A 24,862-nucleotide genomic window follows, 5' to 3' on the forward strand; every position below is an offset into this window, starting at 1 on the left:
GCTATTTGAAATAATAAATAATTACTTTGCCTGTTTTTTTTTTTCAAAGGTATCACCCTACTGAAATGACTCCTCCCATTTGGTTGATGTTGTTGAGGTTATTAGTATCAGTGAAGTTAATGTGATAGTTAGTTCTATGACGAAGAGATTATTTATACTCGGTTATTTTTATGCACCCAGTAAGACTCGTACATACTTCTTTTTTTTTTTTATAACTAGAATACAATATCGATATTTGTTGAATCCGGTAGCGGTACAACCCTAGTAATGGCAGCCATTTTAGTTACTACTGTGATTGCTGGCGGGAACTTTAAATAAGCGCGGTTCAGGATTTTTTCAAAATTTGTTTTTATTAAACATTTGCTAGTTTTTTTTTATGTAAAAGTAATTAAAACAAAAGTGCTAGGTGTGGAAAACTGTGAAAATGGTGGGAAATGAGGGGGGCGGGGATAACCCGCCCACCTCACATAAACGTCCCCGGTCTGAGGCCGGAGGCGAAGGGACTGCGATGGACTGCTGTGGTGATGGCGGCGGCGGTGAGCGTACTGACTATACACCATATTTCAAACCAGATTATAAAAGACTATATCCAGAAAATGCACCCTATGTGGACTTTAAAGTGTTCATTGAAGCCACCAACAATAAGGATAGAATAGGAAATAAGAGCCCTATCTACCTTAACCACATATTTTCTAGCGAAATAAAAGGGGTGACGGCCATACAGCGCATTAATGCGAATAAAATAGCGGTAATATTCAAGCAATATAATACTGCTAATAATTTTATTAATAATACTGCTTTTCTTAACAAACATGATTTGAAAGCATTTATTCCGGCTGCGCAAATAGAAAAAACAGGTATAATCAGATTTGTACCAGCAAACATCTCTAACAAAGAATTATATACAAAACTGTCTTCAATCTATGAAATAATAGCTGTAAGAAGATTCACAAAGAAAGTTGGACAAGAGCGAGTACCACTACAAACAGTTAGCATAACTTTTCTATCAAATATTCTTCCAGACAATGTACAATATGATTTATTTTCATACCGAGTATTTGAATATGTCCCCCCATTGCAGCAATGTTTCCGTTGCTTCAAATTTAACCATTCTGCTAGAATATGCAATGGTAAACAAAGATGTTCCATTTGTGGAGGTGAGCATTTATATAAAGTATGTGACAAACCAACAGAGATCTGCTGTGTCAATTGCAGTGGGCCTCATCTGGCAATATCTAGATTGTGTCCAATTAAATTAAACAAAATTTTAGAAAAGAAAAATAAAATAACTTACGCAAGTGCAACAATGACAAAACAACAAATGACTGATATTTCACAATTTCCACCTCTTTCACCTCCAAAAATGAAACTAGTTGATAATAATGTAAATAAAACTGTAAATAAGTCTGTACATACATCTGTAAATAAGTCTGTACATACTTCTGTAAATAAGCCTGTTGTAAATAATACTGTACATAATGTAAATAAACCTAAGGAAGTCCCTAAGGTGGACATCAAAGCACAAATAGTTGCCAGCAATGATGTACTCATGGCCCTGGTGCAAACATTGGTGGAACTAGGTAATAAGGGAGATAATACGCCTACTACCATAAACAGTATTAAAGAAACTTTACTTAAAAATCTAAAGTAATGGATCCAAGTCACACAATATCTAAGCTACGTATTGCTCAGTATAACATACAGAGTGCCAATAGTAAGAAACCCTTATTAATTCAATTCTTAGAAAAACAAAATATTGACATTTGCTTACTTAACGAAACATGGTTTAAAGATCATAATTTTAGAATACCTGGATATAATATTTATAATCAAAATTCCAATAACGCTCATAATGGTGTAGCAATACTAATTAAGCCATACTTAAAGTACACAGTTTTAAACACTAGATTTTATGAAGACATACAAACTGTTGCTTTGTCCTTATCTACTGTGCATGGTAGCTTAACTATTCTTTGTGTATACTGTCCTCCTTCTAGTGGACACCTACGAATCAACAGACTGCGTAATATAATTAATGATCTTCCAAAGCCCATCTTTATCAGCGGTGATTTTAATGCGCATCACATTGCATTTGGTTGTCTATCCACTAAGAGCAGAGGTCAGGATTTATTTAATATCATTGATGACTTGGATTTATGTATTTTGAATGATGGTAGTTTTACAACTGTTAATAACCCGAGACGAAATCCATCTGCAATTGATGTTAGCTTTGTTAGTGCTAACCTCGCATCAATATGCGAGTGGTCTGTGCATGATGATGCCATGGGTAGTTATCACTATCCAACAATAACAGAGATTACTCTACAAATAGATAAATATCAAATTAATCCCCCAGTTGATAGATTTATATACAAAAAAGCAGATTGGATAAAGTATAAAACTATTTCCAAAACAATATTCAATGATTTAGCCCTAAAATTGTATGATCCTATTTCAACCTATAATGATTTTTGTTCTCGATTAGATACTTTAAAAGAGATGACAATTCCTAAACTCACTAAATTAAATAATTTTAAAAGCAGGCCTCCAGCTCCTTGGTGGAATGACATTTGTGAAAAAAGTGTAATTGCCTCTTATAATGCATTAAAACTTTATAGAAGTGAGTCTACTATGGAGAATTATTTAGATTACAAAAGAAAAGATGCGCTTAAGAAAAGAACTATATCGGAACAAAGAGGAATAGGTTGGGATAACTTATGTAACACTTTTAATAGAACTACACCTATAAGTAAGATTTGGAATCATCTTAAAATGTTTAAAGGTATAAGAACTGGCAACAAATCATACAGTGATGAGTTTGTTTCTCCATTTCTAGATAAATTATCAGATAATAGTAATTTAAAAGATTCTGATAATTTAGGCAGTATTTTTGAATTAAACAATGACAATCTAAATTCAAAATTTTTATTACATCCTTTTACATGGTCAGAATTTAACATGAGTTTGATATCTCGGAGAGACACTACACCTGGTTTAGATGATTTTCCATATTGTATTATTAAAAATTTAGATGAATCTGCGCAAAAAATATTTCTTAATGTTCTTAATCTCCTTTGGCATTGTAAACGTATTCCACAGTCATGGAAAACTCAATGTGTCATTCCAATACTCAAACCAGATAAACCTGCAAAGTTGGCCAGCTCTTATAGACCAATATCACTCTCCTCATGTCTAGGGAAAATATTTGAAAACATGATCAAAAATCGTTTAGATTGGTATATGGAATCTAACAGCATCATTCCACATGTTCAATATGGATTTCGTCGAGGACGAAGTTGTGCTGACAGCTTCACTTCTTTAATCTTTGACCTGAAACATGCAAAAGATAGAAAGTTAAACACTGTTTGTGTATTTCTAGATGTTCAAGGTGCATTTGACAGTTTAGATCCGACTATACTTGTAGAAGTTATGTCTAGGTTGGGCGTGCCTGGTCAGCTGTGTAAATGGATATTTAACTTCTTAAAAAATAGAACAGTCTATGTAAGGCACAATAATACATTGTATGGTCCAAAATCTACATCTAGAGGTACTATGCAGGGTGCTACACTGTCTCCTTTGCTATATAATATATACACAAGTGAAATATGTAAATTTGTAAATAGTAATGTAGAAATTCTGCAGTTTGCAGATGATATTGTTCTGTACACTAGTAATTATAATGTAGAAATTGCGATTGACAATATCAACAAAGCCCTGTCTGAACTATTCCACTACTATAATGATGTATTGCATTTAAAAATTAACCCCTCCAAAAGCAGTGTCATGATATTTGGAAATGAAAATACAAATTCAAAAGTAATTTATAATGGAGAAATTATAAACACAGTAAATTCAAAGAAATTTTTAGGCATAGTAATCGACAGAAAATTAACTTTCGAGGAACATATTAAATACATATCAAAGAATGCTCTAAAAGGCTTAAATATAATGAAATGTCTCGCAGGTGTTTCATGGGGGGCAGACCCGAAAATATTGTCAATTTTGTACAAAAGTATAGTTAGGAGTCATTTCGATTATAGTTCTCTAGTGTATATAAATAGTACTCATGTAAATAAATTAGATCTCTTGCAGAACAGAGCTTTGAGAACAATTTCTGGTGCAATGTGCTCTACTCCCATAAGGGCCATGGAAGTAGAGACTAAATTGATGCCCTTAATTTTGAGACGTATTCTACTTGCAGGGAGATTCTGTCTTAAGCTAATTGCTGCAAATAACAAGAAAATAAAAAATAAAATTGTACCTTTTGTAAATACTAATTCTAGTAGACTAACAACAGGAGAGGATCTCTTGAGTGGCAATTCCCCAACATTATCCAAAATATTGCTGGAAACAGAGAATAGTTTTACTGGTGTTAGAAAACAGTGCCCATGGCCATGTTACTCCTTCTCTTATCAGAGTATTACACATCCTATTAAAGTAATGCAAAATTCAATTAATAATAATTTTGAAATGTTGCAGTTTTTGGCAGAAAATAAGAATTATTATGTTATTTATACTGATGGCAGTAAGGGGAATGATTATGTGCATGCTGCTATATACGATTCACATTCAAAATTCTCTCGAAGCTTTGTTCTGCACAATACTTGTAATATATTCACTGCAGAGGCATATGCGGTTTATAGGGCATTATTATATATTCGTCAGCTTGATCATTGTAAATACTTTTTGATTGTTTCTGATTCACTAAGCTTGATAAAATCTTTAGCTAACCTTTCAATTTCATTTAAGTCTAATTATATTTTGTATTTTATCAAAGAAATAATTTATCAGTATTACCTTAAGCATATCGAAATTGCGTTCCTGTGGGTACCATCTCACCGAGGCATCTCTGGCAATGAAATAGCTGATAAAACCGCATATGATGGTAATAATGCTGTTGATGTTAGAAATGCAATGGAAATTCCGATGACTGATTTCCTGCAATGTATTAATGAAAATGTACATAATTTATGGTTAGAAATGTGGAAGAAAGACCAAAACATCAAAGGGAAGTGGTATGGAAGTATTCAAGAAAGATTACCTGTTAGACCCTGGTACAATAGACTGAAAGAAGCCAGCCGAGACTTTATCACTACGTTAAATAGATTGCGCTTTGGCCATAATACTGCACCGTCACACCTTGCTAGACTTGGGATTATTACGAGTAATACGTGCCCCCATTGTGAATCACAAGAAGGAACCATGGAGCATCTTATTTTTGACTGCCAAACCTTCCTACTTGACAGATTAGTGTTGGCTAGTGAACTGTGTGAACTGAAAATTAAGTTTGATTCTTCATCCCGCCCGCCGCCACTTAAACAGTTATTAAAAGACAAGAACAGTTATAAACCCATATACAAATACATTAAAAATACTATCAAAACAATTTAAGTGTCGTGAAGTGAAGTGATAAAGTTTATGTGTAAAAAATGACTTGACTTAAAGGTCTCAGTTACCAGGTCATAAAATTCCAAAAAAAAAAAAAAAAGTTACTACTGCAGACTGACAGTAGGTGTGCACGTTTTTTTCGTGACATTTCCTGTCCCTATAGTTATATGTCAATGCATTATATCGATGTATGTTACTGTCAGAAGACAGAAGTGTCAGACTGACACTAGGTATGACATAAGGTAATACCTGATGTGTTACGAATTGAGAATTTGAGATCGGACAGACTGATAGTTATATTATTGGTTTTTCTAGGATACTGTTCTCAGATGGAAAATTTTTCAAGAGTAGAAAAAATAGGCGAAGGTACTTATGGCGTAGTATATAAAGCAACGGATAGAGTGACTGGAAAGGAAATTGCTTTGAAGAAAATAAAATTGGAAAAGTATGTTTTGGCGCCAAATGATTTACATGTGTGAATACTTAGAATATAATGTTTTCGGTATTGAGTAAGAAATGGTCGTAATGAGCTAAAGGTGCTGAGACGTTGCAGTGAGCCGGAGGGCGTGCCGTCGACGGCGCTGCGGGAGATCTCGGTGCTGCGCGAGCTGCGCCACCCCGCCGTCGTGCAGCTGCTGGACGTGCTGCTGGCCGACAACAAGCTCTTCTTAGTCTTTGAATTCCTTCACATGGACTTAAAGCGCCTTATGGACATTACCAAAGGCCCACTTCATCTCGATCTTGTTAAGGTGAGTACTGTTACATCCTCTTTATCGTCCCACTGCTGGGCACAGGCCTCTTCTCACACGGAGAAGGATTGAGGGTTGGAGTGTAGCAAAGGGTGTGCAAGGCTTTTGGGACTTAGAAATTTTTTCATAAAAAATGAAAATTTCTGAAAATGCCCAGTTTTTCATTTCCATCGTATAGAATACCTAAAAATAAGACGAAAACCATCTGGGCACTTTTTGTCTAGGACCAAGGAGCCCCGCGTAGCGGGGCTCCGTCGACTATGGCAACCCCGACTCGGACAGGTTAGGTTCGAAGGAAACCCCTTCGTGGTTATTTTTTTAAAAACCACCAAGAAGTAGGAGCCCCGCTACGCGGGGCTCCGTCGACTTTGCCTTTGTTTACAATGATCTTCAGTGCTCATTTTCAGACGAACCGTTGGTCCTAGGCAAAAGGTGCCCAGATGGTTTTCGCCTTATTTTTAAGTATTCTATACGATAGAAATGAAAAAAGAGACATTTTCAGAAATTTTTTAAGTCCCAAAAGCCTTGCACACCCTTTGCTACACACTAACCGGATTGAGCATTGATCACCACGCTTGCCCAATTTTTTTTTTTTTCATCTATTCCTTTATTTCAGGCAACTAGGGCCCATAAAAATACAATTACACATAATATATCGTACATTAAAATGTTTATAAGCGAATACATAAAAAATTACCTCACTATGCTTGCTCATTGGGGTTTATAGTCCAGGTTTTACTCAAGATGTTTTGCTTCACCTTTTTATCAGCCATTGATGTCCAAGATATACTTAGAAAGTACATACAAACTTATAAATACAGTTCATTGGTACTTGCCTGACCTGCAATCAAACCCACAACTTCATACTCGAGAGGTTGGTTCTGATACCCACTAGGCCACCGCAACTTATTGGTCAAGGTAAGTAGATGAACTCAATTTTAAGCAAAAAATATTTGGTAACCAGGTGACACTGGTTGAAATTATCAGCTATTTTCAGTATTGCTTCCCAAGGTTCTCACTCTATGGCCTAATGAGCAGTGAGGTTGTAGTTTAAAACATAAAATTATAAAAAACTAGCTTCCTCCCCCGGTTTCACCCGCATACCAACATAACTGTTTCCACTATTTAATGTATGTTATTATTCATATAAACCTTTCCCTTTAATCACTCTGTGTATAAAGGGATCTAGGGCCATAAGGACAGAAGAAGCTACTTTGTTTTATACTATGTAGTGATAACATATAGGCTATTTTTATCCATGTGCAGGAAGTAAATTTCTAGGGACACGGGTGAAACTGCGGGTGGAAGCTAGTCTATACTAATATCGGGTGTGTCGTCGTATAATAATAAACAAATACAATTTAATATAAAACTAAACTGTGCACTGTGCCATGCAACACTGCGCTAATGCATAAAAGTGTATTTTGCCTAGCAACTCTCATAGACAACAAATTACCGAAACAGATAAAGCCCTTAAACCCTTAAATAAGTTTGACTTAAAATTGAAAAAGTTCCAATAAGCGTGTGTGTGTGTGCGCAGAGCTACCTGCGGCAGCTGCTGGAGGGCGTGGCGTACTGCCACGCGCAGCGCGTCATGCACCGCGACCTCAAGCCGCAGAACCTGCTGGTGGACGCCGCCGGCAGCATCAAGCTGGCCGACTTCGGGCTGGCGCGCGCCTTCGGCATCCCCGTGCGCGCCTACACGCACGAGGTCGTCACGCTGTGGTACCGCGCGCCCGAGATCCTGCTGGGCGCCAAGTTCTACTCCACCGCCGTGGACGTGTGGAGCCTGGCCTGCATCTACGCCGAGATGGCGAGCGGCCGCACGCTCTTCCCGGGCGACAGCGAGATCGACCAGCTGTTCCGCGTGTTCCGCGCGCTCGGCACCCCGGGCGAGCGCGTGTGGGCGGGCGCGCGCCGCCTGCCCGAGTACCGCGCCGCCTTTCCGCGCTGGCCGGCGCGGCCCGCCCGAGCCCTGCTGCCGGCCGCCGCGCGCGCCGACCCGCTGGCCGGCGCGCTGTTCGACGCCATGCTGCGCTACGAGCCCAGCCGCCGCCTGCCCGCGCGCGCCGCGCTGCTGCACCCCTACCTGGCGCACGCGCCGCGCACGCCGCCCGACCTGCCCGCCTGACCGCCTGACCGCCCCGCCGCCCCACCGCCCCACCGCCTATACGATGACACCGACCGGAGACGCGATTGCTCTGTGCCTACAAGTTTCATGTGCTCTATTTCCAGACTCCGCGAATTATAGCGAATTCGGCCCGACACACGGGAATCGAACCCGATACCTCAGTCATAGCAATCGCGATTGCGACCACGAAACCGACGAGGCAGTCAACTTCACATACTGCAATGCGAGAGATAAAATAAAAGTTTTCACACAGCTCTCAGAAGTTGGTGTATGCAGGTTGTTACTTAACTATGCTTTCTCTTTCTTTGACTTCTAAAGCCATTTGAAAATATTATTTGTGTCTTTTATTGTCCTGTTGGTTTAATTTTTTTTGTAAAAAGTTTTTTACTTTATGCTTTTGTTTTTGGCTCCAAAAATATAATATTTTTAATACCACAGTGGAAGTACCCATAATGGTGGAAAATCCTTTAAAAATTTGGTAAAATATGCCCAATCAGGATAGCTGCTATCAACCATTAAGGAGAGTTCCCTAAACTGCACTTTGCATTTATTTCATAACATATTTCAGTGTTAAGATTCGGTCCCCTTCCAATTTGGCGAAGTTATCGTCGCCAAGTGAGTTAGGTACCATACATTTAAATATTAACTGCTTGGATACGTCACCATGGCGTCTACATGACTGCCTCGTTGGTCTAGTAGTCGCAAGCGCGGCTGCTGTGCTCGAGGTCTCGGGATCAATTCCCGGGTCTTGCCGAAATCGCTTTGTGGGTTTTCTTAAACTTTCACAAAGCAGCCCGTAGTCAGGAAGTTGGTGATTGATTCACCCGTGCATCGGAGAGCACGTAAATGTCGGTCCTGCGCCTGATCTCTTTCCGGCCGTATCGGATTGCCGTCCCATCGGGTTATGAGAGTGAAGGAATAGGGAGTGCACCTGTGTCTGTGCAACTGCTCGTGCACTATAATGTCCTGAGAACAGCCGCCGTGGCCGAAATCGGCCGTGGACGCCATTACATGAGGCAGCGCTCTTAGGAAAGAATTTTCCAAATAGCTTTAAACGCTTTCGAGAAATCGAGTCACAAAGACAAAAAAACATCGAATTGAGACCTCCTCCTTTTTGGGTAGTTTAGACAAAGCGATTCCAGTGATTGTGTTTGAAATGCAACCAAATCGGTTCAGCTTAGGAGTTTGCTGAGTTATGCTGGCATAATGAGGGATGTTTCTCTTAACTTGGCAAAAGTACACTCGCGTTGTTGGTACAAAACTCGTTGCTGGTTGGTTTTTTAATTCCAAAGAAAAAAAGAAAACTTCCCAATATTTCAATGGGTGTGGGATAGTTTGAAAACAATTTGACTCGGTAGGTGGCGCTGCTGTCGGTGTTTGTATGAGGCGATACGGCTATACGGATTCGCTTGGACAGCTGGTTACTGTGTACGTGAAGAGTAAGACTGATATGTGGCATTTTCAAACGTAAAATAAATTATTATTATTTTGTTTGTCTACGTATATCAATATTTTTCTTCATTATGTACCTAGCATAAAGAGAAAATAACTTGTAACCTTCGTCCACTTCCCGCACCAGTGGAAGAAGTACCTCCTTTAAAATCCTATGTTACTTATTTACAATATAGAATTAATACAAGAAAAAGAACAATGCATTACAAAGGCACTGCTTATATGCAGACAATATGATTCATTTTATATTATTGAATCACAAAAACGGATAAATACGCGAGCCCGACTCGCACTTGGCCGGTTTTTTTACACGTTTATATTAGCTTCACTTGTACTATATATGTAAGAAAATCTTTTGAATCTTTATTTGACCCACCTCCCTGTCTGCGATTAGGATGCAATTTTGGAAATGCTAAGATTTCTGGGGCCCGATTCTCCTAATTTTACTTAAGCGACATACGATTCATGTTCGACTCGATTCGACTGAGATCCAATCCCGATTCGATTACGATTGAAACGTATGTGGCATTCCGCTATTTTTTCTTTGAAATAAACGTTTTTATCCTTTTTTGTCATTCAATAATGAATCATTTTGTCTGCAAATGATTTACGATTGCAAAATGATTGTACAGCAAACTACCGTATAGACCAAAATCACCAAAATAGACCAATCGCACACCAATCAAATGTCAATCGAATACGATTGGCCTTTTATTAGTAGCAGAATGCCCGATATGGTTAAAACTGCTATTTCGATCATATTGCGATTCGATTTCTATTAGATTTTGACATTATTAACTTAGGAGAATCGGGGCCCTGATGACAAGCTCAGAAACTTACAAATCCAATATGTCGGACGGCCTAAGATGGCGGACTGGCTGTTGGAAATGCACCCAAAATCAAATTGTTTTTATTTCAAATAGGCCTTTGCAGGCTCTTATGAAACTTCAAATTAATTGCACCCCTTTGATAATGATGGGTGTCAAATGGAAGGGATCTCAGGAATACGAGAAAAATAGACACATGACCTAAATCCAACATCCGCCATCCCAAGGTGGCGAATTGGCTAGGTATTTGAAATGCGGCCCTATGATTTATGTATAAAATCTTTATTAGTTTTAATTTTTTTTTTTATGTAAATATAGATTTATGTATAAAAAATAATAATTTAAAAAGCTAGAAAGTCCCACTGTGGCGGTGTGCCTCACACACCGCTCACCTTACTTTACCTAACTATGCACGCGCACTTATGTGTGTCCCTACAGTCCCCAAAAGGTACCTAAATAATAAGGTTCATGTATAAGAAAAACTACTGTAAAATATACTGCTTCCCGCATTTTCAACGGCATCTCGGGGGCGGGGGAATTTCCTCCCGTAGCCCGATAAAATACAACCAAATAATTTTTGAAATCGGTTCAGTAGTTTGGAACTTTCAAGATATAAATACTGTCTGAAGTAAAAAAAAAATATTATTGTTCTCGGATGTTGCAGAAGATTGATTGAGATCTACGGTCAAGAACTTGGGGGTAATTATGGACTGTCATTTATCCTGGGGTTCACACGTTGCAGAAGTAAGCAGAAGGGTATTTTGCTCGTTTCAGTCACTCAAACGTCTCCAGAAGTTCCTGCCTTTTTCGACAAAAATTAATTTCGCTCAGTCGCTTCTTCTCCCTCTTTTAGATTATGCTGATGTCTGTTTCCTTGATGCGACTGAGGAACTTCTTAACAAACTCGAGCGTCTGCAGAATCTGTGCATCCGCTTCATTTTTGGCCTCCGGAAATACGACCATGTGTCTGAATTCCGGAGCCAGCTGAAGTGGCTGCCAATTCGGCAGCGTCGAGATGCTCATATTCTGTCTTTTCTCTTCTCTCTTCTTCACAATCCCAACGCTCCAAATTATCTCAAGGAACGCTTTGAGTTCCTTGTTCCTAGAGGCAAACCCTGTCGCTCCTCTTCATCTCTTCTACTCCGTTTCCCTCCTCATACTTCGAGTCGTTATGATGGATCCTTCACTGTTCGCGCTGTGAGGCTTTGGAACGCTCTGCCTCACAGTATACGTGACAGCATATCGTTGGATGTCTTCAAGAGACGAATTAGGGAACATTTCCTGTCAACATGACCTTATTTGTATGTATGTATTTATTTATTATATTTTATTTATAGGTATATATTTTATGTTATGTAGTTTTATCTTTGTTTTGTTTAATGTTGTGCACTTAATTTTCTCTTCCCTATCGCATCTCTCTATCGCTCTAAGGTTCATGGGCGTAGCCAGCTTGGGGCTCAGGGTGGGGCAGCAGTCAACTTATCCCCGGGGAAAGCGGGGGCCCTCCGATTTTTTGTATCTTAAGTCGTTAATCTCAAACTTGTTAATCTCTTCATTTGAGAAGTTTATACTTTCAGGACAGGACAAAAGCCAAAAGCAAGGGCCTATAGTTTCTGAATACGCGAGCGAAGCGAGCGCGAAATTTTTATCGGACTTAAACAAAATATTACGTAAAATTTAGCCCAAACGTACTTAACTTTTTGTTTGTTGACAAATGCAAAAATGAGGGCATATAGTTTCTGAATACGCGAGCGAAGCGAGCGTGAAATTTTTATCAGACTTAAACCAAATATTACGTAAAATTTCGCCCAAACGTACTTAACTTTTTGTTTGTTGACAAATGCAAAAATAAGGGCCTATAGTTTCTTAATACGCGAGCGAAGCGAGCGTGAAATTTTTATCCGACTTAAACCAAATATTACGTAAAATTTAGCCCAAACGTACTTAACTTTTTGTTTGTTGACAAATGCAAAAATAAGGGCATATCGTTTCTGAATACGCGAGCGAAGCGAGCGTGAAATTTTTATTGGACTTAAATCAAATATTACGTAAAATTAAACCCAAACATACTTAACTTTTTGTTTGATGACAAATGCAAAAACAAGGGCATATAGTTTCAGAATACGCGAGCGAAGCGAGCGCGAAATATTAATTATTTTTTAAGACTTAAGACCAAAAACTACGTAAAATGTAGCCCAAACATACATTTTCATGAATGGGGGGACTAGGTACGACACACCCGATTTACGTTCATACGAAAACCCCCTCGCTCGCAAAGTTCGAGAACTCGAGCGTGCATTTTGTTTCGATCGCGCTCTTTTCAAAGTCGACAATTTCTTTTGTGCAATAACTTACGGATAGTACATATGATTGTTGATGTTGTTAGTTAGAGTTAGTAAAAAAACATTGTTTAATCAGACACCTTATAGGTCAGAGCCAGGGCCCAGGGTGGGGCAAGTGCCCCAGCTTGCCCCAGTGTGGCTACGCCCATGCTAAGGTTTGCTGTTAGAGAACCCAGTTCTGGGTTAAGCTCGCCTTTGTACAGTCAACTTCAGGTCAGTGGTAACAGTTTTATAGGAAAATCGTACTTATTACTATTGAGTTAAGGTGCATGACAGTTACCACTGATGTGCGGTCTACTGTACATGTCTTCTCTGTGTTGTGTGTATTTTTTATATGTTTTTGTGTACAATAAAGAATAATAAAGATTGCCAAGTCTGATAACAAACGAAAAAAAAGTTACCAATGCGCGGACCCTAGAACAAAAAGCTAATGCTTGGCCACTACACGCCCCATCATCATTGTGTATTTGTGTTGCGCAAAATAAATATAGTAGTGTAGTCTATAATATGTTACAGCCAAAGTGATTAAATAGATATTATTCATAATCACTGGTCATTATTTACAATACCCAAATTGACCTGACAATGTGATAAATTAATCACTTTATCTAAATATTATTCATAATAGCTGGTCAAAGTTAGCCAAAGTAATAAATATGGTATAATATAACCAACTTACTACTAACTAATTCTTAAAAACGGTTTAAGTTATTGTCGACTTTTTTATGATAAATCATCAAATGATTCCTCCCGCTGTGGGTTAGCAGCGTGAAGGAATGTCAGACTGTTAGTTAAACCCAATAGAGTTTGCTGAATCTCTTCGTGGAGCGCATGAAACAACGCGCGCTGCCGAGACAGGCCCGTGTCTTCTAAGAGATGGAAGGACGATGAGCCACCCGAAACTCACCGCCCACAACAGACCCACGCCTACGATGGCCGGGAGACGTCACTCGACACCCGAGGCGCCCTGGTGCCTTCCACGTCCATGGCAGCAGCTGGGATGAGAGGTGTTAACTTCTCTAGCGTCTGCATGAGACGAAGGCATACCATTACCCCTCACCCCAGAGGACCGAGAGGTCGCCGCTGCCTATTGCCTCGACGAGGACACGGCAGTGTCCTTCCCAGGCAGAGCACGACTGTGTGGTTCATCGTGTCCAACGGGCCGTCCGTATAGTGGGCCCGAGCCACATCTCAAAGAGGGGACTTTTGGCTACTATTATGGCGTGCCCTGCACTGGGCTAACTGGCCTTTTTCGAATTATATTAAGGTCAGCTACCAGACACGTAGTTAACATGAAATAATAATGTTTACCTACTTGTTTTATTACATTATCCAAGTCTATGGAGATATTATATAAAATTGCTGGTTAATGTCATTAATTCTGTGTCGATTGTCACTTTATCCAAATTGAGAAGATATTACAAATAATAGGTAGATAATATACAAGCTGTTGATTTGCATCCGTGCCATATTCAAGGACGTAATTATGCTAATGATTCTCGACCCAAATCAACAAAAAAATTGGTACGTCATTTTTTTTTTTAATCTTTTTTTTCGGAATTCCATCAATGTCATCTAGCCGTATTTAAACTTGGCGCGTGTGTTACTGGCCTTAAAACCGTGCTGCGCCCTCACACAAACGCAAACACAAAGCATACGCAACGATTATTCATAAATTTCATTCATAAAATTGGATTACTTCTGAAATACTACGACATTACAATGACAAAAAAAGCAGTGCATATTAGCTATTTCCCGTCTACTGTAATTCCAATCGATTATTTACGTATTTTATGTCCTCCTCCTGACGTATGGCACAAATGCAAATCAACACCTTGTATATGTTACAGCCAAAGTAATAAGTCCGCATATTATACATATTATCTAGCTATTATTTATAATATCTACTCAATTTGGATAAAGTGATAATTGACACAGAATTAATCACATTATCTAGAAAATTTATATAATATCTCCATTAGATCTCCAGACTTAGATAATGTAATAAAACAAGTAGGTAAAGATGATTATTTTATGTTAACTAACTAAAGTGCCTGGTAGCTGACCTTAATATAATTCGAAAAAGGCTAGTTAGCACAGTGCACTCCATAATAGTAGCGAAAAGTCCCCTCTTTGAAATGTGGCTCGGGCCACTGTACGGGCGGCCCGGAGTGTGCCCTGCCCGGGAAGGGCACCGCCGTGTCCTCGTCAAGGCAGTCGGCAGCGGCGACCTCTCGCGCCCGGCCCTGGTTCAAGCCAAGGTCCGGGGCGAGAGGTACTGGGATGCCATCGTCTCCTTCTGTGTGGTCGAGAGACGACTCCCAGCTACCGCAGACGTGAGCCTGTGCGATGAGTTCGGGTGCCTTATCTGCCTTCCGTCTCCTGGGACACGGACCCGTCTCGGCGGCGCACGTTGTTCAACGCGTGGGTTTAAGCCACTAACAGTCTGACCTCACGCTGCACGCTCACGCTCTCTGAGTCCCTCACGCTGCTCTCCTACAGTGGGAGGAATCATTTAATGATTTATCATAAAAAGAGTCATAACTTGAGCTGTTTCTAAGAATTAGTAAGTAGTCAGACGATTATACCATATTTATTACTTTGGCTAACTTTGACCAGCTATTATGAATTAGATCCAGATAAAGTGATTAATCTATCACACTGTCTAGCCAATTTGGGCATTTTATACAATGACCAGTCATTATGTATAATATATATTTAATCACTTTGGCTGTAACATATACAATATTGAGACTTATTACTTTGGCTGTAACATATATATAAAAATGAAGCCCGCTTTCCGTTGTCACGACATAACATGAAAACGGCTTGACCGATTTGGCTGAAAATTAGAGGGGAGGTAACTTATACCCGGGAGAAGGTTTTAGGATTCATTTTCATAGGATTCAGTTTTTGTCACCATCCGGCTACGGGACGCGGGTGATACCGCGGGCGAAAGCTAGTATAATATAAATATTCGTGTCCTACAATTGTGCACTCCAGCGCGGAGCGCGTGGCCCATGCCCATCACAGGCCGTGGTGTACTGTGGGTTTTATACGTAACGGTTGGCAACTTTGTTGTCTTCATGTCAATTTATTGTCAAATAAAACTTCTGTCAAACGAGTCTGTCTGTGGAGTAAATATTGTGGTCTTCTTTTGGTCGTATAAGTCGTATTTCGTTATTAAAAACAGCTGGTTTGATACTGTTTTCGGAAGCTGCTGCCTGTTAAAACACCCAAGTTTTACAGTGCTTGTTTAATTAAATTAAGACATCCAGTTTATCAGTCTCATTTCTCCATAAATGTTTTTTTATTGTTAAAGAGCGTGATTGTTTTACATTATGTCTATTGAAATAGAATCCGCCGAGTGAGTGTCTGATATATTGTTAAGCTGTTTGTTAAATGTCCGTCATGTTCATTTGAGGATGTTAATTCGGTGTATTCATTTCCAGTGTGATCCGACTGATCCAGCAGTACCTGAAGGAGTCTAACCTCACCAAAACACTTCAAACGCTGCAGGTACGTGACTATTCAAATCAAATGAAAGTACCTTAAAATTAATCATATTATAATATGAACGAAACTACTAGTGTGCATGTGCAATGCATTGTGCAGATACAAGTACAGCCCCAAGGTGTTGTCCACAACATATATGGCGTCCGTCATGACATCAACAAACCACAGTCAGGGGTTTTAAATAGTCTTAATAAACCTTTGCATTCTTTTGATGGCTAATTTGATTGATTTAATGCTATTATCATCAGCGCAACCAGCGCTTAAAAGATGTATTTTTTTCTTTAACATGTGAAACAATAAATACTGCATCTATCTGATAGTTAACATGGATGAGAGCAGTATGCGAGGCTCTTCGCACGAAGCAAGCCCCCAGCTGGTGCGGATGTGGCCTAATGTTATAAATTTCATGAGCACTTATGCAATGAGTTTGTTTGTTTATAACTTTGCTTCTTTGAACTTTGGCTGTTAATGCATTGCACATGTTTTATTTTATATTTTCATCAATGTGAAGTCACTATTGATCAATTTAGAAAGGCAAAGCCACTCAAGGAAAAACATTGTTATGTGTCAGTCTCAAATAGAAGAAAGACAGTTTTAATATTTCTTTGGTATCATATAATTTCTAGTTAAGCATAAAAATATTGAATTATTGATTGATGTCATCCTATCCTACTAATGTTATTAATGCAAAAGTTTGTATGTTTATTCCTTTTTCACTGAAAAACTACTTGATTGATTTTGATGTAACTTTGCAGTATTAAAGCTTCTATATTAGAATAACATTAGTTTGTATTATTGTGTGGGAAGTAGTTCCTTCGGACGCAGTTGAAACCGCAAGTAGAACCTGTGTTTGGGGTTCATATATTTTACTTATTTTATAAGAAGAATAAGAATATCATTTATTTGCAAAAACATGGTACTTATACAAGATGGTTACTTAAAATATAATTGACGAACATACATGTTTTGCTTAAAATATAATTGACGAACATACATGTTTTGCTTAAAATATAATTGACGAACATACATGTTTTGCTTAAAATATAATTGACGAACATACATGTTTTGCTTAAAATATAATTGACGAACATACATGTTTTGCTTAAAATATAATTGATGAACATACATGTTTTGCTTAAAATATAATTGATGAACATACATGTTTTGCTTAAAATATAATTGACGAACATACATGTTTTGCTTAAAATATAATTGATGAACATACATGTTTTGCTTAAAATATAATTGACGAACATACATGTTTTGCTTAAAATATAATTGACGAACATACATGTTTTGCTTAAAATATAATTGATGAACATACATGTTTTGCTTAATACATAAGCGTGCAAATTTTACATGCATAACAATACAATATACTTACACATATACATCACAAAGAAATAGTTTAATGTAAAAACTCCTAAGAAAGTAGCACACCAAAATGTGTTTGTTTGAGGCACGTGGTACGTTAGTAGCTCTGCCCTAGACACCTTTATTAGAACCTGCACATTATTTTCAAAATAAGATTACCAATAATACCAATCCAGCTAGACCAATCTTACATTGGTTTTAATTTATGAAGCAACACAAACGCCTCATTAGTTCTAGTTACTGACCACCCCTACCTACAAGAAAACGTCTGACCTACCTGTAGATATTCTTGTAGTTATTATTGAAATATAGTTATTAGATGAGTAAAGCACAAGGATAATGTTTGTCGTCGGTCAGGAGGAGACGGGCGTGTCGCTGAACACGGTGGACAGCGTGGACGGGTTCTGCGCCGACATCAACAACGGGCACTGGGACACGGTGCTGAAGGCCACGGCCTCGCTCAAGCTGCCCGACAAGAAGCTCATGGAGCTGTACGAGCAGGTGGTGCTGGAGCTGATCGAGCTGCGCGAGCTGGGCGCGGCGCGCTCGCTGCTGCGCCAGACGCACCCCTGCCTGCTCATGAAGCAGCTGGAGACGGACCGCTACATCCACCTGGAGAACCTGCTGGCGCGCTCGTACTTCGACCCGCGCGAGGCGTACGGCAGCGGCGGCGGCAAGGAGCGGCGCCGCGCCGCCGTGGCCGCCGCGCTGGCCGGCGAGGTGTCCGTGGTGCCCAGCTCGCGGCTGCTGGCGCTGCTGGGGCAGGCGCTCAAGTGGCAGCAGCACCAGGGCCTGCTGCCGCCCGGCACCACCATCGACCTGTTCCGCGGCAAGGCCGCCATCCGCGACGAGGAGGACGACCAGTGCCCCACGCAGCTCTCCAAGATCATCAAGTTCGGCCAGAAGTCGCACGTCGAGTGCGCCAGGTCTCACGCTATTCTCTTATTGCGACTCACTTCTACAAATATTTATTTGGTTTTTACTATCGTACTACCGGTGACTGTAACCCTAAAGTATGTACCTTTTTACTGTAGGTAACTTGCAGTAAAAATTATGTATAAACATTTTTCGTTTAAAAACTTTTAAAGAATCGCGAAAACCCATGTCAATATTACCGTCACGTGAAGCGGTCGCCGGCGCTCGCCGGGATCTGCAGCTGCTGCACCTAAACTCTACTAAGAAATTATCAACTCCACTTCGCCTGACCACTGCCTCCAACATTTGAAAATAAATGTTCCAACTTATAAAGTTGGTTCTACCAACAACGCTTATCGGCATAGTAAGCAGAATGTTTGAAGTAGTATTGTGTGACAGGTTCTCTCCAGACGGCCAGTACTTGGTGACGGGCTCGGTGGACGGGCTGGTGGAGGTGTGGAACTTCACGACCGGCAAGATCCGCAAGGATCTGCGCTACCAGGCGCACGAGGAGTACATGAGCATGGACGAGGCCGTGCTCAGCCTCGCCTTCGGCCGCGACAGCGACACCCTCGCCGCCGGCTCCAACGACGGCAAGATCAAGGTGCGTGTGCGTGCTCCCAGCCAGAACCCTCGCTCCCCTCGCCCCCCTCGCTGACCGCGCCGCCGTCGCCCGCAGGTGTGGAAGGTGTCGTCGGGGCAGGTGCTGCGCAAGCTGGACCGCGCGCACGCGAAGGGCGTCACGTGCCTGCAGTTCACGCGCGACAACACGCAGCTGCTGTCCGCGTCCTTCGACCGCACCATCCGCATCCACGGGCTCAAGTCGGGCAAGGTGCTCAAGGAGTTCCGCGGCCACGCGTCCTTCGTCAACGAGGCGGTGTTCACGCCCGACGGCCACGCCGTGCTCAGCGGCTCCTCGGACGGCAGCGTCAAGGTGTGGTCGGTCCGCACGGGCGAGTGCACGGCCACGCTCAAGCCGCTCGGCAGCGGCGAGCCGCCCGTCAACTCGCTGCTGCTCACGCCCAAGAACCCCGACCACTTCGTGGTGTGCAACCGCACCAACACCGTCGTCATCATGAACATGCAGGGCCAGATCGTGCGCTCCTTCTCCAGCGGGCGCCGCGAGCAGGAGGGCGGCGCCCTCGTCAGCGCCGCGCTCAGCGCCCGCGGCCGCCTCGTCTACTGCGCCGGCGAGGACCTCGTGCTCTACGCCTTCTGCACCGCCACCGGCAAGCTGGAGCGCACCATCACCGTGAGTACCGCGCCCCGCCCGCGCCCCACCCCGCCCCACCCCGCCCCACCCGCTCACGCAGTCCGTCTGTTGCAGATCCACGATAAGGCCGTGATCGGGCTGACGCACCACCCGCACCAGAACCTGCTCGCCACGTACGGCGAGGACGGCCTGCTCAAGCTGTGGAAGCCGTGAGCGCTCGCCGGGCACGTCACACGTCGTCACTTCGCTAGCTCTACGTCAAGCCGATATTACACGGATCTACTTTGGTTCTATATTATTTTCATTTCATTATCGATGCGAGTCTTTGATAAGCTTGAACGTCCAATGCAAAAATAGCGCTGTTATGAGTGTCTGTCTGTGTGTCTATATGAGGCACACGTTTCACAAACAGCGGGCAAGCCGTTTTAAAGTTACTTAATTATTATTTAATTATCAACCGTGACAGAGATGTCAGGTAAGGGTCCGTTTAGATAGACCGGGTCGGAGAGCATCGGCGCGCATTTTGCTTTTGCGCGAGCATTAAAGAGCAGGCAAACGGAGCCAAACGTCAAGAAAAAATACACAATGGGAGCCGGCCGGCTCCTCTTATTATTTCACACCGAGCGCATTCTCAATGACAAAAGCAGTGCGCATGCATAAATAAACGGGAATAAATATAATGACCACCATAAAATGTTTGGATATCCAGTCTTGTAATCAAAAATATCTACTTAACACCAGAAAAATAAAGTCTAAAAATACAATGGTACCAGCTATTTTAGTCACGACTCCACTTTAAATTGTATTCGACCACCTTTAGTAAATGATCACCAAATCTTGACGACCAAATAAATGTATTATTTTTGCCAAAATAAAGCGCTGTGATTGCCATAAAATGTAGTCTTATTATCAAATAGAGTATTATGATGTCATATTAAGTTATGTCTATATTAAGTTATGTGTATATAGACTCCACGTAGTCTTGTCTGCCCTACCCCTAGAGAGCAATTGGTGGTGGTGAGCGTGAAAACCATCTGCGACTATAAGCTCGCATGGGACCGCCGGAGCCCCGCAGCGGCGGAGGCGTGACAGAAGCCATGCTTGCTGCATGTTGCATGTTTGCTTCCATGCTGCATGCCTGCTAACATATATATTAAGATTGGGATAACAATGATTTATTTGGACTCATTTTGCTTAAATAGGATAGCAGAATTTAAAAACTTTGGTTATAATTTTACTTTAAAATGGTGGTTTAATTTTGGTGATCATTTACTATTATTGGCTTACTCATGATTTACTTGGAGTAATTTTACTTAAATAGGATAGCAAAGTGTTAAAACTTTGGTTATAATTTTACATTAAAATGCGATTTTCATTTTGGTGATCATTTACTATTTTTGTCTGCTATTTGTTACTATATCTGGTGGTAAGTTAAACATAAGCCAAAATAAACCTTACTTCAAATACTAAGTACTAAATTTTTTACGTATTAAGAATTTGCTCTGCTCTCCGAGCCGGTCTGTCTGAAAGGACCCTAAAGTAGCAGTTATGTCTTGTTTTAATTTCTTTTGATTTGTCGTTTAAGTTCAAATACTTCGCAAATGAAAAGAATGTCCGCACTGGCGGTCCCTGAGTGGAGACCCTGGCGCGTCGTATTACTCTCATTTCACTTGTAAATGTCAGTTCTCTGCAACGGTTTTGTTTATTATGTAATTGTTTCTATAGGTCGATCCGTGTAACATTTGTTGAAGATGTTTGTTGAGAATTATTCTAGTTTGCTACATGCTCCGCTGATACAAAACTTAGTGCAGCAAACTTGAATAGTACTTGATGGGCCACTGTGTCTGTAGATTATTATTTTGTAAGCATTACTTATAAGGTATAATAAAAGTAATAATGAATTCATGATTTAATTCAATTGTCTCCCCGTGCACATTGAAATTATCATCTTCCTCCGAGCCTTTTCCCAACTATGTTGGGGTCGGCTTCCAGTCTAACCGGATTAGCATAATTATAGCTGAGTACCAGTGCTTTTGAAATTAAACACACAGTGCACATTGAAATTATAAGACGTAATTAATTTTTTGCTAAAAGTGGAAAGGCCTTATCATCGTATCCATCATCAGCCAGCCTCGTTCATCTATACTCATATTATAAATCTGAAGAGTTTGTTTGTTTGCTTGAACGCGCTAATCTCAGGAACTACTGGTCTGATTTGAAAAAATCTTTCAGTGTTAGATAGCCCATTCATCGAGGAAGGCTAAGGCTATACTTTTTATCCGGGTTCGTGTCGAGGTTCCCACGGGATGCGGGTGAAACCGCTGGCAGAAGCTAGTTCTGTTATAAAAGCGCACACAAAGCCCCACAAATGATCCGTTCACTAAATGTAGACGATAGGTAGGTGCGGTTAACTTATGTTTATTTCTAGTATTAAAATGACGTAGGTACGTCGCTGTTTTTACTATATGAGTCTAGGTTTTGCCTTACCTACGTATATTATATTGGCATAAAATATGTATTGAGACGCCACAGTCAGAATACCAATATCCTTAAACCTTTCCCTTAGGGAGAGTAGCACTAAGTTGGTACATAGCATGGGCAGAGCGCATCTGCAGTACGAAAACATTCTCGATATCGGCAGCATTGCCCCATAAAAGGATTCCGGAGGACATGATGCAGATTTGATAGACATCGAATTTGGTTTCAAAGTAAAAGTTAATAAGGAAGTTTATAAAGGGAGTACATAAGAAAGTACCTACATAAGGAAGTTTATAGATTAGAGAAGATAAGGAATTATTATAGGAGTACATAAGGAAGTTCATAAGGGGAGTACATATACAAGTACATAAGGGAGGAATAAAGGGGACTACATGACGAAGGTCACGAGAGGAGTATATGTATAAGGAAGGTCATAAGGGGAATACATAAAAAAATACATAAGGGGGAATAAAGGGGAGTACATAAGGGGGAATAAAGGGGAGTACATAAGGAAGGCATGAAGGATAACCATGGGTGAAGTTGTGTACTATGGGTGTAGTTTTGTAGACTGGGTGAAGTTTTGTGGACGGTCAGGGTTAGGTTAGGTCAGGGTTAGGTTAGGTAAGAGTCTCGCCGACTTTGAGGGTTTCCTTGTCGAGTTGGGCGCCGTCGTAGGCCGCTATCACCCGCGTCCCGCACTGGTGCTCGGGGATTTCAACGCCAAGTCATCGGCGTGGAGATCTCCGGTCACTGACCCTCTGGGCGAGGTTCTAGAAGAGTGGGCGGTGACGACTGGTCTGGTCGTCCTGAATCGGGGTTCAGAATACACGTGCGTGCGGCAGCGGGGCGGGTCGATAGTGGATGTCTCGTTTGCGAGCCCCTCTGTCGCCAGCCGAGTCCGCGACTGGCATGTCGCCGTGGAGGTGGAGACGCTGTCGGACCATCGGTATATCCGGTTCGACGTCTCTGCCCAGACCGTAAACGGCCGCCATCCAACAACCCCGATTAGCGACGGCCCGCGCTGGGCGCTTAAGCGCATAATTGACAAGGAACTACTCTAGGAAGCTGCCTTAGTCCAGTCCTGGATTTGGGAGTCGACGACGGACGGCCCCATCGACGTCGACGCGGTGGCGCTGCGGTTTCGCGGGGCGATGACGCAGATCTGCGACGCTTCCATGCCCCGTGCCCGCCAACAGTCCGCAAGGCGCCAGGTGTACTGGTGGACTGATGAAATCGCACGGCTGCGTGTCGAGTGCGTTGCGGCTCGCCGCGAGTACACACGATACCGGAGACGACGTCGAAGGAATCCCGTCGAAGAAGACGCGCTGTATGAGGTGTACCGCGCGTCCAAGGAGACTGTGGCTGGCCATCGGCGACTCTAAGTCGCGTGCCAGGGAGGAGCTGCTGGGGTCTCTAGACCGGGACCCGTGGGGGCGCCCCTACCGATGGGTATGCGGCAAGCTACGGCCCTGGGCGCCTCCACTGGTACAAAGTATGCAACCCCAGTTACTAGAGGCGGTGGTATCGGCCCTCTTCCCTGAGAGAGCGGAACACGTTCCCCCGGCGATGGCGTCGCCCCCAGCCACAGGTTCTTCAGAAGAGGAGAACACCGATGTCCCCGAGGTGACGCAAGCAGAGACGAGAGCGGCCGTGTCGCGACTTCGGGCTAAGAACACAGCGCCGGGACCCGATGGAGTTCCTGGTCGAGCTCTCGTCCTGGCCCTGAAGGAGCTGGAGCCCCAGCTGAGGGGGCTCTTCACGGCTTGTCTCGAGCAGGGTCAGTTTCCCAATGTGTGGAAGGAGGGGAGGCTGGTGCTGCTCAGGAAGGAGGGGCGCCCCGCGGACTCGCCGTCCGCGTATCGGCCCATAGTGCTGCTCGACGAGGCGGGAAAACTCTTTGAGCGCATCATAGCAGATCGCCTCGTTAGCCACTTGTGCAGAGAGGGGCCGGATCTGGACGACAACCAATTCGGTTTTCGTCGGGGGCGCTCCACCATAGACGCCATCATGCGCGTGAGGGCCCTGGCGGAGGAGACTGTGTCCCGGGGTGGGGTGGTGCTGGCGGTGTCCTTAGACATCTCCAACGCATTTAACACCCTTCCCTGGAGTTGCATTCGGGAGGCTCTCAAATACCATCGAGTTCCTCCCTATCTCCGCCGTATAGTAGGGGCTTACCTGGAGGGCAGATGCGTCAGTTTTCGGGGACGTGACGGTGCCGGTCGGCACCTTATGTCGTGCGGTGTTCCGCAGGGATCGGTCTTGGGACCCCTCCTGTGGAACATCGGCTATGACTGGGTGCTAAGGGGTGAGCTCACACCGGGCGCCGACATGACGTGTTATGCGGACGACACGCTTGTCACTGCCCGGGGGAGCTCGCACAGGGAAGCGACGTTGATAGCCACAGCTGCGGTATCACAGGTGGTGAACCGCATCCGGCGCCTGGGCCTGGAGGTGGCCCTAAACAAGTCGGAGGCCAT

General features: G+C 42.3%; 2 protein-coding genes across 3 annotated transcripts; both read left to right on the forward strand.

Moving 5' to 3' along the window:
- The first annotated feature begins 5,569 nt into the window (after positions 1-5,569).
- LOC124634266 (cyclin-dependent kinase 2) lies at positions 5,570-8,602 on the forward strand. Of its 2 annotated transcripts, XM_047169735.1 has the most exons (4): positions 5,591-5,630; positions 5,704-5,833; positions 5,942-6,137; positions 7,678-8,602. In XM_047169735.1, exons 2-4 carry the CDS (start codon positions 5,718-5,720, stop codon positions 8,266-8,268), a joined length of 903 nt encoding a protein of 300 aa, XP_047025691.1. In that variant the 5' UTR covers positions 5,591-5,630; positions 5,704-5,717; the 3' UTR covers positions 8,269-8,602. The 2 variants fall into 2 exon arrangements, with proteins under 2 accessions (XP_047025690.1, XP_047025691.1); XM_047169734.1 differs by having other exon boundaries at positions 5,570-5,833.
- Positions 8,603-15,767: 7,165 nt separating this feature from the next.
- Positions 15,768-20,198, forward strand: LOC124634431 (WD40 repeat-containing protein SMU1). The gene is made up of 6 exons (XM_047170010.1): positions 15,768-16,256; positions 16,342-16,408; positions 18,137-18,705; positions 19,094-19,298; positions 19,374-19,946; positions 20,022-20,198. Exons 1-6 carry the CDS (start codon positions 16,231-16,233, stop codon positions 20,118-20,120), a joined length of 1,539 nt encoding a protein of 512 aa, XP_047025966.1. The 5' UTR covers positions 15,768-16,230; the 3' UTR covers positions 20,121-20,198.
- Positions 20,199-24,862: the final 4,664 nt, after the last annotated feature.

This window comes from Helicoverpa zea, chromosome 11, assembly GCF_022581195.2.
Source record: "Helicoverpa zea isolate HzStark_Cry1AcR chromosome 11, ilHelZeax1.1, whole genome shotgun sequence".
NCBI lineage: Eukaryota > Metazoa > Arthropoda > Insecta > Lepidoptera > Noctuidae > Helicoverpa > Helicoverpa zea.